The 18,886-nt window shown below is 38.5% G+C and overlaps 1 protein-coding gene across 4 annotated transcripts in view; it reads left to right on the top strand.

Annotated features, from left to right (window-relative positions):
* The window catches only part of melk (maternal embryonic leucine zipper kinase), a 94,294-nt gene that overhangs the window by 58,063 nt on the left and 17,345 nt on the right, over nucleotides 1–18,886 (top strand). For all 4 annotated transcript variants that reach the window (XM_060846594.1, XM_060846602.1, XM_060846610.1 and 1 more), the window contains exons 12-16: nucleotides 2,168–2,296; nucleotides 4,556–4,675; nucleotides 5,464–5,695; nucleotides 6,829–6,925; nucleotides 16,519–16,687. In XM_060846594.1, the coding sequence (XP_060702577.1) occupies nucleotides 2,168–2,296; nucleotides 4,556–4,675; nucleotides 5,464–5,695; nucleotides 6,829–6,925; nucleotides 16,519–16,687 (747 nt within the window). The remainder of the gene's footprint in view (nucleotides 1–2,167; nucleotides 2,297–4,555; nucleotides 4,676–5,463; nucleotides 5,696–6,828; nucleotides 6,926–16,518; nucleotides 16,688–18,886) is intronic.

Here is an 18,886-nt window from a genome sequence, read left to right as displayed (position 1 = left end):
ATCCAGTGCACATGTAGGGTGTGCATGAAAGTTATCCCCTTTCATTGAATCCTATGCCAACAAAACGCAAGCCAATGGATGAAACTCATTTCCCCAACCTCCAATTGCACAAATGTTCAAACATTTGCTTCTTGGTTGCACTAAGAATAAATCTATGTTTGGCAAATCATTGGGGGCTCAGTGGTTAGCACTGCTGCCTCACAGCGTAAGAGACCCGGGTTCAATTCCTCAGGTGACTGACTGACTGTGTGGAGTTTGCACATTCTCCCCATGTCTGCGTGGGTTTCTCTGGGTGCTCCGGTTTCCCTCCCACAGTCCAAAGACATGCGGGTCAGGTGAATTGGCGATGCTAAATTGCCTGTAGTGTTAGATAAGGGGTAAATGTAGGGGTATGGGTGGGTTGCGCTTCGGCGGGTCGGTGTGGACTTGTTGGGCCGAAGGGCCTGTTTCCACACTGTAAGTAATCTAATATAATCCAATCCAATCAAATTTTGCTGCTTATTTTTAAATATTTAATCCTGGACCAGTTCTCTCCTTTTCATTATTTTTCTCTTTTTCATTTTCACTTTCTTAGTAGCCTGAGAACAATTAGACTATTCAAAATTTACTGTTTCTTGAAGTTCAGTTCTAACCAGATATTTGTCCAGCTCTTCAAAGTAAAATGATGGTGCGTTCAACTTTACCTTTTCATATTTGCTTCGCTTAGCTCCTGCTGGGTGGACAGATGGATTGGATGTAAATTTTTCAAGCTGTATTCTGCTTTGTGTATTTTATCTGATCATTATTGCAGATGTGTCTTTGAAATAACAAATCCAAGAGTGGTCTTCATTTAATTTGAAGATTTTTTTTTATTTAAACACTTTTTTTTTCCCCCAGCTTCAATGATGCCTGCTTTCTTAAAAAAAAGTTCATTTCAAATTATAGTCGTTATGCACAAAGCAAAGAAAGATTTAGGTGTGCTGCATTACAGATTAAGAAAAATGCAATAAAGAATGTATGCTTTAGAGAGATGCCAGTTCAGTATAAATTTCCCTTGATGCCCTCAGGCTCGGCTTATTCGTTCAATGGGATGGTAAAATTCTACCTATCTTGTTTGCATGGGAATTGCTAAAGGATATTTAAAGCTTAGTTCTGTTTGTATGCTGAACTGTTTCAGAGCTAATTCATATACCAGCAGGTCAGAGGGTAGCATGGAATTATCATTTAATCAGGATATTTTAGCTTCCAGTTAATATTTTGATGAAGTAATTATATTAAATTACAGCCAAGAACGAAATTGTTGGTATTACAAGTTGGTGATCTGGTAAGGTGCTCAGGAATGTGCGTGTGTGTGTGGCGGTGGGGGGAGGGGCGCCTTGCATGAATGAATTCAAGGTTTGAACATACTTAGCCTTTGTAGGAATAGTCGATGAAAAATTTTTGCTACTTTGCCCTTTCCCAACAGCTCCCTTTTTACTGTTGATTTCCTCGCCCCTGTGCCCACACTCCTCTTTTCCATCCCCCCCCCTCCAAACCTCCCTGCATGCCACTGAAGTCATTGTTGTTGTTGATATAGCGAGAATGGAAGGGTTTGTATTAAAGTTTATGTTGAGTCTCCCTTTCCTTCTGCTCTTACAAAACATCCAGGCAACAGATAGGTAACTGTTTGTGTGGAGTTTGCACATTCTCCTAGTGTCTGCGTGGGTTTCCTCCGGGTGCTCCAGTTTCCTCCCAGAGTCCAAACATGTGCAGGTTAGGTGAATTGGCCCTGCTAAATTGCTCGTAGTGTTAAGTGAAGGGGTAAATGTAGGAGAAGGGGTCTGGGTGGGTTGATCTTCGGAGAGTCAGTGTGGACTTGTTGGGCCAAAGGGCCTGTTCAAGCTATAAGTAATCTAATCCCAATTTCATCTGAAGCTTCAATGAGTCTGAAGCATCCTTGGATAACGTTTCTAAGATATCTTTTGCTAGTAGCTAATATAAATTGTTATATGTCCAACTATGTTTAACATGTTTTTTTCTGTCCTTCTAATAATTAGTTCTTTTGCTCCTTTTCAAAGGTTGTTACTGGTTACTTCTGTAAATTGTCCTCCCCATGGTCTGCTCCTACAGCTGCTAGTTATCTTGAATAGTTTATGATTTGCTCAGGTACAACAGCTTTCTACTCCCTCTGCCGTGTTCTTTTGTCTAGTGGAAATATGATAGAATAACAGCTGCGTATCTGCTGCTGTTGCATAAGAAGAACCATGGCAAGCCTGTTCGCTTGTTTTCTTGCAGTGAAGACCATAGCATGCCTTCAACACCCCTTGGAGAATTGCAGGTGAGAAATCCATTTTGAAAATTTTGCATGAATCTAAACATCATGTTAACTTTGTTTGCAATGTAAAGGTGGTAACCATATTTGAAAAGCCAATTTTATAAAGAGCATACTTTGGAAGGAGGGGATTTTAATGCAATTGTAAGAAAGTAGGAATTTGAAGCAGAGGTAGAGCCCTACTCTGGTATTCACTAGATCACTGGTATTCTGTTTTTGAAGTCAATCATATTTTTAAAAAAATTTCAACTGCCCCACCTCCTCCGCCACTTTAGGCAGATAATTCCAAACTTGCACAACTCTGAGATAAAATGAATTTCTGTCTCCTCTTGTTTGTCCTAAAAGGGCCGCCCCTAATTCCATGCTTTCCATGTCAACTTTGTCAAACCACTGAAGACCACAGATGCTTCAATTAACTCATCCCCTCATTTTTCGAAGCTCTGGCAAAATTAAGCCCAATCTGTCCAATTTATCCTTCTAGAACTACCTGCTCATTCAGTAAAGAATGAGGTCTGCAGATGCTGGAGATCACAGCTGAAAATGTGTTGCTGGTCAAAGCACAGCAGGCCAGGCAGCATCTCAGGAATAGGGAATTCGACGTTTCGAGCATAAGCCCTTCGGTCAACTTCTTCTGAATCACCTTCAATGCATTTACATCAAAATTGCACACCAGATGTCCTATATAATTGAGGCAGGTCCTCTCTACTTTTCTATTCCGTTTATCTTGCAGTAAACAATAGCATCCCTTTTGCAGCTTTTATTACTTGCACTGCCAGCAGGCTCCTGTTTTGTGACTCTTGCACTAGAACACCTAGATCTACACTGCTGAATTCTCCAGTCAATCTCCATGTAAAGAATACTCTGACTTTTAAAAATTCTTGCTGCCAAAGTGAATGACTTCACATTTGTCCACATTAAATTTCATTTGTTAGATTTTTGTCCACTCATACATTCTACTTCGATTTGCAAGCTTATTGTGTCCTCTTCACAACATACTTTCTTACCTATCTTTGTTTTGTCTTAGCTATCAGGCCTTAGCTTGACCTAAAAATGAGGGGAGCAATCTGGAGCCGTGATATTAAACCAGTGTGAATCCCTGGAATTTGAATGGAATTTTGTCTAATAGTGGGATTTTAAGGGAGAAAGAGATTATTGAAAAATTAACTTGCGTTTTATTTAGAATCACAGCGTGTTGATTTTAAGCTAAGAAAAACCCAGAGACGGGGTAAGCTTTTTTGTTCTCATTTCCAAGGAAGACTGAAGTCAGGAGTAAGTGCAAGTTCTTCTAGAAAGAAATTATCTGTGAGGATTGTAGTTTGTGAAAACTTTCAGATCAACTATGTTTGGTTAGAAATCTGCATATATAAATATTTATGCTATCAGTGTAAGTATTACAAACAGCTGCTTTGAAAGTGGCCGAGCAGAGGCTGATAGCCAAGTTTGGTACCCATGGGGATGGCCCCAACCGGGACCTTGGGTTCATGTCACACTACAGGCGAATCCATTACTCTGTATGCACACACGGACAGACGGGCATACTCAGACCCCCACTCGTACACTCCCACATACCTTCTCACAGACTTTAAACCCCTTTACATTCACGCTCACATACATACAGACACTCATAGGGCCTCCCCCCCCCCCCCCCCACACACACACACACACACACACACGCACAAACAAACCCACATGCTCACATATACATATAAGTTTGCAGAATTACATTTTACTGTGCTCAAAAATTGCATGATTCCATGTAACATTCTGTAAATCCATTTTTTAGATTAGAATCAGTCTGACCATTGTGGCACAGACAGCCTCACACAGGGAATTAATACCTTCAATACCTTATCTGGGCCAACATGACACCAATTGTTCAAGAGCACTTGAGAATATACCTTTTTTAAAAAAAGGTTTTGCGATTTACATATGAAAGAACTGAAGCCAACATGGTCATTCTAAAAGATGAGAGACTTGACAAACAATCTGGGTCTTTTTCAATATATAATTTCAGTTACATCACACTGTAACCTTTTGCTATAAATTCTGTATCTTACAATCTAATTCTCCACAATCACCTGAGTGCTCTGAAAGCTAGTGCTTCCAAGTAAACCTGTTTGATTAGTCATTCCATCAAGTGGATTCTAGATGAAACTTTTAAATATATTTTGGTAATGGAAGAAAATGTTAAATTTCTGGTTAATTACTGGTTAATCTTTACTTTTTTTTTAAAAGCAAACTTAACCTTTTTAATTGTTCTTTCAGTCCAAGAGGAATGTAAGTTTTGAAGATGTGGAAGATAATGGTCGCTATGTGTGCAGATCTGTGGAATTTGCAGATGAATGTGCCCTATATGATCCACTTTTTTTGACACCCCAAACAGAGGTTTGCAGAACGTTTTCTTCATTATCGTGTTGTATTACTTTGCCGCAACTGCTTATAAATTTTGAACGATTGTATGAAATATAAAATCTAGTATTGAGATCTATATCTCTTCTAAGTTACATATCTGCTGCCTTTTTACAATAGGAACTGAGTTATACATATGGCATATTACTTCATCCATTTTTTAGAATGTAGATATTTAAGTCAATCCTTTGATCCTATAGAGAGTGATATTGAGCATTCCAATATTTTGAACAATGCAAAATATGTAGTTTTATAATATGTTGCTACCATTGCTGTCATTCTTTGTATTACATTTATTCATTAGTCATGTCCTTATCAGGAAGTTGATATGTATGTGCTTTTCGTGAAGTCCTCAGGTAATTTGTACAGATTCTTGAAATTTTTGGGTTTTTTTGGCATTGAATGTTTCAAAACACTACTATTCATTTGAGATTGAATCACAAATATCATCTCTACATCAGCTGGAGTGACCAGTTTGAAAGGCTGTTTACTTACTTGTTATATAACGTATGGCTTAGAGACTGTAGCCCAGTTAAATTTGTGTGTAAATATGCAATTCATGTAAATATGCAATGTTTCATGTATTTTTCAAAAGGAGTTTTTTTTTGTCAAACTTGCTTTTTCAAGGTCTCTTGTTAAATTTTACATAGTGGTACGCTGATGTTTCTTCTTTTATTGCATTGTTTGCACTATTTAGTATCCCTTGTGAATATGCTAACAATGACAAAACTTTCTGTAAATAACTGGTATCTTTTGTATTTCAGCGACCACGATGCAGACTACTTAAAGATTCTTCAGAAGAGAATTTACAATCTTCAGGCAAGCAAAAAATTGCTTCAAAGAAATCTGAAAACAAAGAAAATAAAAAGCAAGTAAAAATTGTGAAAACAGACGATCACTTTGTGCAACCTGAAGCCAAAACGCCAGTTGTTAATAAAAACTATGGAAAGAAAAATCTGTTCAGTTCCAAAGAATATACAGATATTCATCATAAAGGTAACTTTGTTGTTAAATCTTGGAATGTACAGATAAGAACATTTTAGAATAATAAACATCCTGCACAGCTAGCGTGTCACAATGTTTTTCAACTAAAATAATGCCATACTTTCAAAATAAAGCATAATGTGTTAACAACTAAACAGTTTAATGCCAGTGTGTCTTCAGGTCAAATATCACAATCAATCATTTGTGTTTTATTCTCCATTTTGCCACAGTTGCCCGGTGCACATGTTGTACAAAACACCGCAAAGTGAGTTGAACTGGGGGCTCACATTTTTATCACAGTTTCCAGCTCAATTAAAGCTACTATCTGATAACCTTTTATCACTTCTGATCATGTTCTGTTAATCATAAGAGGTCAATCTTGAGCTGCCTGACCTTAGAAAGCCCTCTAATGTGTTTTGCAGTACATCCAACCAATAATAAATTTCTCCTCCCCTCTGGACTTGACCGCGAACTGGAAGAGCTGACTCCCATTAGTCAATGGAGCCTATTTCACATGAGCAGCCAAGCAGGGATAAGCTGAAACAAATTTAGTGTGGACGTGGGATTAGACCATGGAGTAAAATGCAGGAAAAATTATATATTCAATCATACCACTTTAGACCATTGTGCATTTCAAACTTCAAGCAAGCAAGTACAGAATCTTTAATTCCTTCTGTGAGAATATTTATCCCTGAAATGAACAAAAATTGAGAGATTTGGAAGTTTCAAACATTTTTTGTTTTGGTTTACTTGCCTGCATATCCCTCCTGATTCAAGATTATCTGCGATCCCAAATTTGCATTGCCCTCCACTTGCCTTTTCTATGTGGCATGTGCTGCGATATTGCATGATTCTGATTTTGAAAAATACTGTGTTCACTTATAACAGATCAATATTATGTTTAAATAGTTCAAGGGTTACTTGCTGGCTGATACTAAATGGTTACAACAATAATTATCCATGTCACAGTAAAACATTGTATGTCCTCCAGTGCTGACTGTGTTGGAACATGGTTGCTAATTAAATTTTCTTTGCAAAATTGTTAAAGTTCATTGCAGAACTGTAGAAACCCCCAAGTTAGAGTTTACTATAAAATAATGTATTAAATGTCAGGTTTTAAATTATTTCCATTCTTTAACCGTTAGCCATGATCAACTGCAACAAGGAGATGCCTATAAAACATACTACAAATCAGCTTTTCTCAGAGGAATTAACAGGCACAGCATTTAGCCCAGAAAGACGGTATGTAGCGGAATGAATGTTTTAGAAATGAACGCTTACTTATAGCTATTCGGTATTTCTTTTAATCTTGAATAATTTTCTATTGTCTGAACATGCAAATTAAGAATGTCATTAGACCCCTCAATCTGTTACATCATTCAATACAATCATAGTTGATCTGATTATTCCTCAATCTTGCTTACCTCCAATAGCCTTTCACCCCATTGCTTTTTAATTCTCAATATACCTTTGCCTTAAAAATAATCAAAGGCTGCCTCCACCATCTTTTTTTTTGAAGGAAGAGCATTCCAAGGGCTTATGACCCACTAAGTGTAAATATTCTCCTCATCTATTTAAAAGAAAAACAGTTTTTTTTAAAAAGATGATGACCCCCAGCTCTATATTTTCACACAAGTGGAAGCATCCCCTTTCAACATGCACACCACCTAGATCCCTTCAAGCAAGTTGCCACTTACTCTTATAAATTCCATGCATACAACCTACAGCCTGTCCAGTTTTTTTTTCTCATCCATTCCAAGTATCAGAGCTGAAAATGTGTTGCTGGAAAAGTGCAGCAGGTCAGGCAGCATCCAAGGAGCAGGAGAATCACATTTTCAGGTCTGATCTCCAGCATCTGCAGTCCTCACTTTCTCCCATTCCAAGTATCAATCTAGTAAATATCCCTGAACTGCTTGCAATGCACTTGTATTCTTCCTTAAATAAGGAGACCAGTACTGTACACAATACTCCAGATGTGGTCTCACCGATACCTTGTATAGCTGAAGCATAATTTCCTACTTCTTGTATTCAATTTCCCTCTCAATAAATATTAACATTCTGTCAGCTTTCTTAATTGTGTGCTGTACCTGCATACTAGCCTTTTGTGAATTAGCTACTGGGCATCCAGATTACTCTGCATCAGAGTTCTTCAATCTGACCATTTAGATAAAATGGTTTTTAATCTTGCAGTCAAAATAGACAACATCACATTTTTCCATGCCATTATACACCATTTGTCAGATCCTTGCCTGTTGACTTATTTCGTAGATGAGATGCTTATGACCCCACCCATATCATACAAGTTGTTGTAGTGTTATTATTGTAGCCAATTTTAATGGTGTTCAACTGTCTTTAGCCTTAACCTATTTAACTCCAAGTTGAGATTTTGACCATATGCCCACAGCACCACCAAGAGTATATGTTTTCCACTTGCATAACATCATCTGCCTTTGTTTTGATTTAAGTGGTCCTGAAATCCTCAATCAGACCATTGTATAGAACATTTGAACATTTACAGCACAGTACAGGCCCTTCGGCCCTCGATGTTGCGCCGACCTGTCATACCAATCTGAAGCCCATCTAACCTCCACTATTCCATGTACGTCCATATGCTTATCCAATGATGACTTAAATGTACTTTAAAGTTGGCGAATCTACTACCGTTGCAGGCAAAACATTCCATATCCTTACTACTGAGTAGTATCTAGCTCTAGACTTGACTAATCAAATACAGTTCTGCACTCCCTCAATGTAGCCCTCAAACTTCAGGTAATTCAAAAATTTGTTCATGTTCTAATTTGCACCATGTCCCAATCAGCCATCACTTCAGTGCTCACTACATTGACTTATCACTTAATGTTAAGCTAATCTTGAAGCTTTTATACTTGTTTTCAAATTCCCCTCACTGCACAGTTCCTGTGATTTCTTTAATCCCAACAACCTTTGGATATGTGCAGTACTCCACTTGAAACTTCCTTGAACACTGCAGGATTTGCTCACTATATCATTGGTGACCATGCCTTTAGCTAGCAATCCCCAAGGTACAGAATTCCCCTCCAGCCTCTCCATTGTCATTCCTAAACTACTTCAAAGCTCCTTCTTTCACCAAGAATTTCATTCTTTGATTCTAATGCAGCTCAACCAAATTTCCTTCTATGTCATAGCTACAAACCATCTCTCTTTCACGATATTATTTTTTATGATCCCTAGCTTTGTTCTTCCTACAAATGGAACACATTCTGTCTAGTCTATCAAGACCTGTCATCATTTTAACGATTTCTATGTGCCAACCTTTGGTCTCAGTTTAAGATGAAAAGAGACCCAGGCTGTCCAATTTTTCCGAATGCATACAAACTCTCCGTTCTAGTATCGTCCTTGCACATCTTTCAACCCTCCAATGTCTTTTTTTTAAATAATAGCTGGAGCTGTATAGAGTAATTTATGTATGATCTATACCTTGTTTAGAATAGGCTCTCTCAACTTTTCGATTCTATTCCTTTAGAAATGAATCATGGTGTGTAATTTGTTTTGTGCTTATATGTCGTCCCGTTCTTTCTCCCCACCTCCACTTCAGTCAAAGCAACACGCTCAGACACCGTATCATTTTACCTCCCTTTTTATTCCGGGCCCTGAAGGGACAGAGAACGATCGCCCATGTGTACAGAGACATGAGTTCACGGTCTTCTCTGGAATATTCTCTAAATATAATTCAGTTTCTTAATAAACTATATTGTCATTTTACAGGGAGGAGCATACATATAAGGCAACATAAATATTGATTGATTGGGAGACCGTTACAACCAGTATGTGTCAATAGTAAAGATTAAGCCATGTGGTGTTACACAATGAATGTTCTTAACCTTAACTGGCTTTACATAATGAATACTTTTCATCTTGTTAAACTGACCTTACATACTGAATGCTTACAATATTGTTGAATGGCTCTACATAATGAATGCTTTTCCACCTTGTTAACCCATTACCCTTGCCTCCAGCACTCCATTGTTCTCTAAGTTCTTATCTAGTCTGAGTCATGCTCGGCTGAACCTCTTGCTTCACAAAACTCAAACTTAGCTCTTTCCTTACACACCACCTCATTCCCTCCTTTTATTTTGTAATAACTAACAGTATTACCAGCTTTCATAAGACTCTGACAGCCACTATTTAAGCAAGTTGTTGTTATGTTGACACAATATGCAGTGATTATAACCACAAGAATTACTAATTCATTACATTAATTAGAATTTGAAGAATCCTCTCATGTGGAAAGAAAGATTCACTGGTAAAGTTCTTAAATTCACAGTCATTAGTGACCATTCCATCCCCTCCAAGTCAAGTGGAAACAAGCCAGTTCTCCAAAATCTCCTCCTTCAGTAAAGGCCAACCTGAAAACAAAATTCAGTCTGTCCTTGTGCATCACTCCATGGAGAAATCTGATTTCTTGGATAATGGTAGTTAAATATTTAACAAAACTGACGAGACTTCCATCCTTCCGGCTTCCGATGTAGGATACCAGCGTATCTGAGTGTGCAGTGCAGCAGCAGGCTAGGTGAATGCAGCCTTTTTTTTTTTTGCTGCTTCTGCTCCCGCTCTGCTGTTTAAATAGAACAAATCCAAGTGGCTGTTGATGTTAGCTTGATCAGTGAACCATCATATTCGTTGATATGATTGAAAGATAAGGTAAAGCTCACGTGGTTTAATGTCTGTAGGAAGGCCACTGACTGGAAGCGTACCAACCTCCTCTTCACTGTTGTTAGTTTCTTCACTTTGTTTCATTCTCATGACTGAGGAACTGATTGAATCTTTTGGATCTGGTTGTGGAGAGGTGGGCAGTAGTCCAAAGGTTTGCTTTACCTGTGAATGGAGAAACTCTAGAGACAATGTTAGCTGCTGAAAGTATCTTTGCATTTCCTCTCTCATTCCTTCCTTACCAAGATGGTTATCAGTATGAAGACAGTCACACATTTTAACTACACTAAATTGTCTGCCTATTTCAACATTCTTTGAATTCTTGAAATCTGTTACTCTGTTCACTATTTATGACATTATCAAGTTTTGTACAATCCATAAACTTCTAAATTGTACTACCTAAAAAATTCAGTCACTTCTAAACAACAATCAAACCCTCGGTACCTCATTCAGGTTACTCAAAAATTATTTTGCATTTAACAAATGGCCTGAAATATGAAAGCTGTCAGGAAAATTATTTCAAAAGTCTGGAACAGCAAGAAAACAAGAAAATGTTTCCTGTGCTTTAGCAATTGAAAAGGCAGTTTCTTTTCAGATTTAAATCTCAAATATTCGTGGAAAACAAATTTTAAAATGTTCACCAAAGAAACTTCCCAAATAAAACATTCGGAATTATAGTGGCAACTTTGGTAGAGATCAACATTCTTTGAATTAGCAACATGAAGGGGGCCAATGAAATCTTAACAATAATTAACAGAATTTAAACAGCTCAGCCTCAAGTGCTGATATTCTCTTTGAGTTTGATGTTTTGTTAAAATCCAAGTGCTCTCTTCTTTTTGTGAACACTCTGCATTAAAATCACAGCAGTAAAGATATTTTAATACAATCCTCTCATCTGACTCCAGCATAACCACTGACCCAACTGCTTTTTCTTTTAAACTGGTATTGTAGAATATCAAACAAATCAGAGGCTCAAGGCAATCAATTAATTTGTTTTAAGGTTACAAGTTTGATCACTTTATAAAGGACATAATGTTGTACAATTTCAATGTAAAAACAAGATCTGCCCCATTACATCGCCCACAACACATTGAACTAAGATCCTGATTCAAACAAGGCAAAACAGTTACTGGCACAAGGGAATATAAAGAGAGACCAAGGTTTAAAATCTTACCTTGTGGGCCCTTACATCTCGAGACATTGATGTTCCAGGTGGTCACTAACACTGTCTGATAGTAACTATTCACTTGGATCCTGCTGCCTATGACCATATTGTCGTCCCGTTTTCCCCCCCCCCACTCAGTCAAAGCAAAAAGCTCAGACGCAGTATAGTTTTACCTGCATCTTTATTCCGGACCCTGGAGGGAGAGAGAACAATTGCCCATGTGCACAGAGACATGGATTCACAGTCTTCTCTGGAATAGCAGTTTCTTAATGAATTATTTTAGTCATTTTACAGGGAGGAGCATCCAGATAAAGGCAACATACATATTGATTGGGTGACCATTACAATCAGCGAGTGTCAATAGTACAGATTAAGTCATCTAGTGTTGCACAATGAATGTTCTTCACCTTAACTGGCTTCACATAATCAATACTTTTCACATTGTTAAACTAACTTTACATACTGAATGCTTGCAATATTGTTAAATGGCTCTCCACAATGAATGCTTTTCCACCCATTACTCTTGTCTTCAGCATCCCATTGTTCACTAAGTTCTTAGCTAATCTGAGTCATGTTTAGCTGATTATCTTGTTTCTCAAAACTCAACTCTTTCCCGACACAATCTCGATAGACTTAAGTCACAATTTTGTTATTTGCATTCCAAGATCTCTTTGCATCTCTGTCCTGTTTAGTTTTGATTTTAAATGACCTATAGCCATCTCATTTTTCTTTTCATAATGTAATACAGTGCACTTCCCAAGCATACCATTAATGGGGAAAACCAACATTTATGCTACAAGCGAGGAGTGTGTTGATGGTTGGCAAGTGGGCTGTGGTTGATCCATTACTGTGGAGCATACGTGTTAATGATTGATTGTTAACTGACAGCTTTGTTTAGATTTCAAACCAAACAGGTTGACTTTGGTCTGCAACGAACGAACAAATGGCTGTTACCTGTTTGGTGTTTCAACAGGTGCATGTTTGTTGGATCTGTGTGTTACTATCAGGACAAATACGTGCCCCACTGCAGGTCTGACTGACAAACCTAAATTGGTTAGCAGCATAATTACTGTCTCTCAGGATTATTCAGCAAATGTTGTTCAATTGCTGATTTTCTACAAATGAAGACTCAGCACAGATATTGCCTGGAGACTAAGTAATAAGGATAGATTGTTGGCTTCTGATTAGACTTTGATTTTCATGCTATAGGGTTGTATCTGATAGTGCACAGGTTTTGTGAATGCCAACAGCTTAATACTAAAGTAAATTCAATTCCTCCCAAGATAAGCTGCTGTTTTGAAGACTTGGTGACCTAGTGCAGAATGTTTTGAATTCTTATCAAGCCCACTCAGTTTAGACTGTTCTCTGATCACTATCAAATGGCATTTACAAAAACTGAAAGTCATCATTTTAACTGCAAATGAAATTGGTGTTCATTTAATTTTGAAAAGGAGCCTAAAATAAGCTGTGCACTTATTAGCAGTTCACAATTTTCCTGAGCTCCCTCAACTATCACTTTGAACTCTGATACACTGGAGTGCTTTTCAGCTAGGGACTTTGTGTCAGAATTTTAGGGAATCTGAGTGCAGAAATCATTTAAAGGGTCAGGGAGAGAGACAAAAAATAATTTTAAGTGGCTAATGAAATGGAATCCATTATCTGAAGACTGCTATAGTATAAAGGGTGGAAGAAATAGACCGATTATGTTTGAACCCAGTTGGATTACTGCATTGCATTCTGGGCATCTGTCACTGACCGAATTTAGCGTTTTCTTTTAACTGTGATCAACACGTTTGACATGCAAGATCTGTATATTTTCTTATCCTCTGAATAATCCCAATTTAAATAATTCCAGCCTTGAGATTTTTATTTGCCCCAGAGTTTCATAAATGTGGCATTCTCTCAAAGTGGTACAAAAGAGGAATAAAACAATATAATTACACTTAGGACTATTTCATTCCCTTTTACAGCAGGCCTGTAGTTTTAGATGAATTGATGCTTTGGCTCAAGCGAGGTTCTTCTAAAATTAGCAAATTCTCTGAGAGTTATTAGACTTCTGGTGGCCGAGTTATCAGGTGATTGGTTCTGAGATGAACTTGTAGTTGGAATAGGTACAGCATGTTTGGCTACCTGCTGATGAGCTAATGTTTGAAGGCAATGAAGCGTCTGTTTTTCCCTTTTGATTCTGGAGTAATTAAGCTACAGTCTTGTAACCAGGTTCAGCCACATGACTGAGATTAGTATTTCTGACATCCACTCAGGTGGGAATGGAGAAGCCATCAAAATATTTAGATTACTTACAGTGTGGAAACAGGCCCTTTGGCCCAACAAGTCCACACCGACCTGCCGAAGCGCAATCCACCCATACCCCTACATTTACCCCTTACCTAACACTACGGGCAATTTAGCATAGCCAATTCACCTGACCCGCACATCTTTGGACTGTGGGAGGAAACCGGAGCACCCGGAGGAAACCCACGCAGACACGGGGAGAACGTGCAAACTCCACACAGTCAGTCGCCTGAGTCGGGAATTGAACCCGGGTCTCAGGTGCTGTGAGACAGCTGTGCTAACCACTGTGCCACCATGCCGCCCACGGATGTTAATGGTAGCTAGTCACTTTCATTTTTATAAATAAGATTTATCTTCCCTTTGGTCCTTTCTGGATCATGGAAATAAATTGTGTGCAAATGTGTACAAAATATTATCTTTGAGAAAAAAAAATCTAGCAAACTTGGATCAAAACTTTGCTTGCACTGTGCCATCGTGAGCTTGTTCCTTATATTAATCCAGTGAGTGGTTAATCTTTCCACAGATTAGTTTTGAGTTCACTCTCCTCCATGTGGGCTGGTTCCACTGACCCCTTATGTTCTACATTATTTAGTCCTATTTAGAATCCTAAAAACAGCAACCACAGTACACTTTGGATTTCTGTCTTTCAGTTAGAATATGGCCAGTTTATGTACTTGTTCCTCATGATGTAATCCTTTCATTCTCTGTGATTATTCGGCTAGCTCTGTTTGGTACCCTCAACAGCTACAATTTCCTTTTTTGTACAGGATTACCTCGTTTCAACTGAATCCCTGATTTCCTTTACTTACTGCCCCTGAGCATTGTCATAATAGCTTCAATTTATTGTCAATCAGGACTTCCAGATACCTTTTTCCTTTTAAAATGTACATTTTTTTTTCCCCATTTAAAGAATAGATCCTTGCTGAATTTCTTGTCCCTGTTAAAACTTTGTATTTCTCTCCATTTGAATTTCATCTGCCACCTGTCTGCCTATTTGACAAATTATATTCAAATCCTCCTGTAGCTTATCCTGTTCAGCTATTGAGTCTGCCACCTTCATTAGTTTTGTAGTCATTGTACTTCCAGTTCCAACTGATTCATGAAAACACAATAAGACATTCTGGTCTTCTGGTTCACGGGCTGTTGTGTGGTTGCATGTTTGAAAGCAGTTAATATGCATCACCATCCTGATCATGACCAGGATGAGAATGGTGTTAAAGAACAAAGAAAATTTACAGCCCAGGAACAGTACCTTCGGCCCTCCAAGCCTGAACTGATCCAAATCCACTGTCTAAACCTATCACCCAGTTCCTCAGGATGTGTATCCCTCTGCTCCCCACCTACTCAGGCATCTGTCCGGATGCACCTTTTTAATGAATCTACCATGCCTGCCTCTACTACCTCTGCTGGCAACGTGTTCCAGGCACTTACCACCCTCTGTGCGGTACTTTCTGCGAGTATCCCCCTTAAACTTTTCACTTCTCACCTTGAATACGTGACCTCTCATCATTGAATCCCTCACCCTGGGGGAAAAAGTTTATCTCTATACCCTTCAGGATTTTGTGGACTTCATTCAGGTCTCCCCCAATCTCCTTTTTTGCTAAGGAAAACAATCCTAACCTACTCAACCTCAGTTCATAGCTAGCACCTTCCATACCAAGCAACATCCTCATAAACCTTATCTGCACCCTCTCCAAAGTGTCCACATCCTTTTAGTAATGTAGCAACCAGAACTGCACACAGTATTCTAAATGTGGCCGAACCAAAGTCCTCTAAAATTTTAACATGACCTGCCAGCTCTTATACTCAAGACCCTGTCCAATGAAGGCAAGCGTACCATATGCCTTCTTGACCACTCTATTCACCTGTGCAGTGACCTTCAGGGTACAATGGACCTGAACTCCCAGATCTCTCTGCTCATCAACTTTTCCCAAGGGTCTTCCATTTACAGCATAGTTCGTTCTAGAATTAGATTTGCCAAAAATGCATTACCTCACATTTGTCTGGATTGAACTCCACCTGTCATTTCTCCGCCCAACTCTCCAGTCTCTCTATATTCTCCTGTATTCTTTGGCAGACCCCTATGCTTTCTGCTACTTCACCAATCTTCGTGTCATCTGCAAACTTACTGATCAGACCAACAATGCCCTCTTCCAGATCATTGTTATATATCACAAACAACTGTGGCCCCAGCATTGATCCCTGTGGAACACCACTGGTCATCTTTCTCCATTTTGAGAAACTCTGCAGCCGACCAGTGACATCCCTGACCCGAGCACCTGGGAGGCAACATACCATCCGGGAGTCTTGTTTTTGGCCACAGAACTGCCTATCAACTCTGCTTACAATAGAATCCCGTACGAGTATGGCCCTACAAGTCTTTTTCCAGCTCTTCTGAACAGCACTGCCCGCCATGGTGCCATGATCCTGGCAACTGTTGCCCCCCTGGTGAGCCATCTCCCCGAACAATATCCAAAATGATATACCTGTTTGGAGGAAGATGACCGCAGGGGCCTAGTTGGGCAACAGTTCCATGCCTGTTGTTTGTTAATGCAAGCTCTCTACGTTATTTTGTGAAGTGTTGTTGTCTGATATAGAAATACAATGTATAATAAAAACCTTCATGCTTTGTAATGAATGAGGCCACATCCATTATACAATGAGATCTTTTAAGTGTTGATACTTACAGGACCCGTTCATTGGACATGGATCTGAATCAGGCTAATGATGAAAGTGGCCAGAAGAAGAAAGGTGCCAAGATGTTTGGAAGTTTAGAAAGGGGCTTGGATAAGATGATCACAATGCTAACGCCTAACAAACTGAAAAAGTCTTTTAAGGATGGACCAAGGAGAATCAAGGTTTGGTTTTATGCTTAGATATGATCAGTTCAGAAGTTAAACATCAAATATAAAAATATGAAATCAATTATGCTGAATGTGCTCTATTGTAGTCATATGTGTCGAGTCAGCCTCTTCTAATTATCAATTGACAACTTGTACTTGAATGGAGCTTTGATCTACATGTGACCAAAGTCATGAATGACGTACTCCAGTAGTCATTCATTACTCTTACTCTTCTCTCTAATTTGAAAACCTTGTTTAACATGTCCATTGCTCAGCTTCGGAGGTCTGCCTTTATCATCTTACTTGGCTTTCTCCACCCCTGTGCCACAAGTCAATCCCTTGAGGAACCATTTCTGTCCCCCTTTTCTTCTTGTAATCTCTTACACTTGCCAACGATGTGTGCAGATATTAATCAGCTGTGTGTGTGCGCACTGACTCCGAGCTCCACTCAATCACCTTTCCCAACCCCTCCGCTGTCTCTTTACAGTGAGATGACTTCTGTGACATCAGACTTTGAATTTAACTTCTCCAGCTAAACATTGAAAAAAACCAAAGCTGCTGTCTTCGGACAGTGCAAGCTCTATGTGACTGATTCCATATATATCTTGACAGGAAAAAAAAATGCAACTGCAGATGCTGGAGATCAGCAACAAAATCAGAAATTTTCTTCAGTTCCAAAGAAGAGTCACTGGACCTGAATTGTTTACTCTGCTTTCTCTCCACAGATGCTATCAGACCTGCTATGTTTTTCCAGTAATTTCTGCTATATCTTGGCATACTTTTCAGCATTTCTAATTCCATTTCCCTTCTGTTAGAAAAATTGCTTACTTTCACTTCCATTTTTTTTGTCTACCTGAGAACATAAAAGTCAGATTAATTTCTCTTGAACTTGAATTTGCCTGTCTTCCTACTTCCTTTGAGGCTGACCTTTAAAATTAATTTTACACCAACCTTTTTTGGTTGCCTTTTAATCTTTCCTTGGCTTGGTATTCATTTTTCTCACATCAGCTTCTTTCAACATAAAGGATACTTGCAAGCTGTAGTGCATGTCAGCTTTGTCCATTTTGGTAATTTGCTTTCAATTAATTTCGTAGCATTGAAAAGCTGGTGCGTTGGGAAACTTTTTTTTCATTTGCTTTTGTAAGGATGTGATTATGGTTACCAAAGCACTACTTTTCCAAAATTTCTAATTTTTATAGTGCTGAATCAAACATTTGAATTACGTCCTGATTAGCTTATGGTACATCCTAAGATTAGAAGCTTTCATTGTGCTATGTTCAAAAGCTGTAAAACTTGCAGTGTTTCTATGAATTGAAAAACATGAGTATAGAATGTAAAGCAAAAGGTAATTTTGTTTCCAAATGTACTCGAATCAGATAAGTTTTGCCCTGCACCAGGGAAAAATAGTTTGAATAAAGGAATTTACTGAACTTTGATCTACCAGGTTAATGACATCCAGCTCTTAAGACTCTGGACTTCTATCTGGAGACTGATAAAATTCAGCTATCACACATCCTGGAGCTAAATGAGGTTATATTATCTGCCTCTTCTGTGAACCAATGAATTCTAAACAAAAAGAAGAAAATGTCAGTACATTCAATTCTGATATTTTCAAATCTGATTTGATTTTTTTTATATAAAGTGACTCAAAACAGTACATTTTAGGAAATTGCTGAATAAGAATCTCAATCCAAGAGAAAATTGCTGACTATTTATCATCTGTGATTGAAGCTTTTGGTAGAAAAATGATCAAGAATATTTTTTAGATTATTATATGAACAAATGTTTAGCTTGCAAGCTTAATCTTCACAATTTGATTTGGATCTTTTTTTAATTTCCCAAAATACTTTAGTTCTCTCACAGGATCTCTCAGATAGTGACTACTTAAATTGTGGTCGAATGTCAGGCTATCAGAGTTTTGCCCGGCACCCCATTCATGAATGAGCCAAATGTTGACTAGTCTTTGGATGATGTCCAGTCAATCTCAGAATGTGGGTGTCACTGACTATACCAGTATCTATTGCCCATCATAGCTGCCTTCAAGTTTGATGGCAAGCTGTCTTCCTAAACTGCTAGAGTCCACGTGGGACACTGACAACACTAATAAGGAAAAAGATCCAGGATCTTGACCCATTGATAATGAAGGAGGACAAACTGGCTTCGCAGGTGATGTCTAAGGAGCCCTGATGAGTTGTTACAGTGCAACATGTAGAT

This window comes from Hemiscyllium ocellatum, chromosome 2, assembly GCF_020745735.1.
Source record: "Hemiscyllium ocellatum isolate sHemOce1 chromosome 2, sHemOce1.pat.X.cur, whole genome shotgun sequence".
NCBI classification, from domain to species: Eukaryota; Metazoa; Chordata; class Chondrichthyes; order Orectolobiformes; family Hemiscylliidae; genus Hemiscyllium; species Hemiscyllium ocellatum.
Note: the sequence above shows the minus strand (reverse complement) of the source record. Positions and strands in the feature narration are given on the sequence as shown.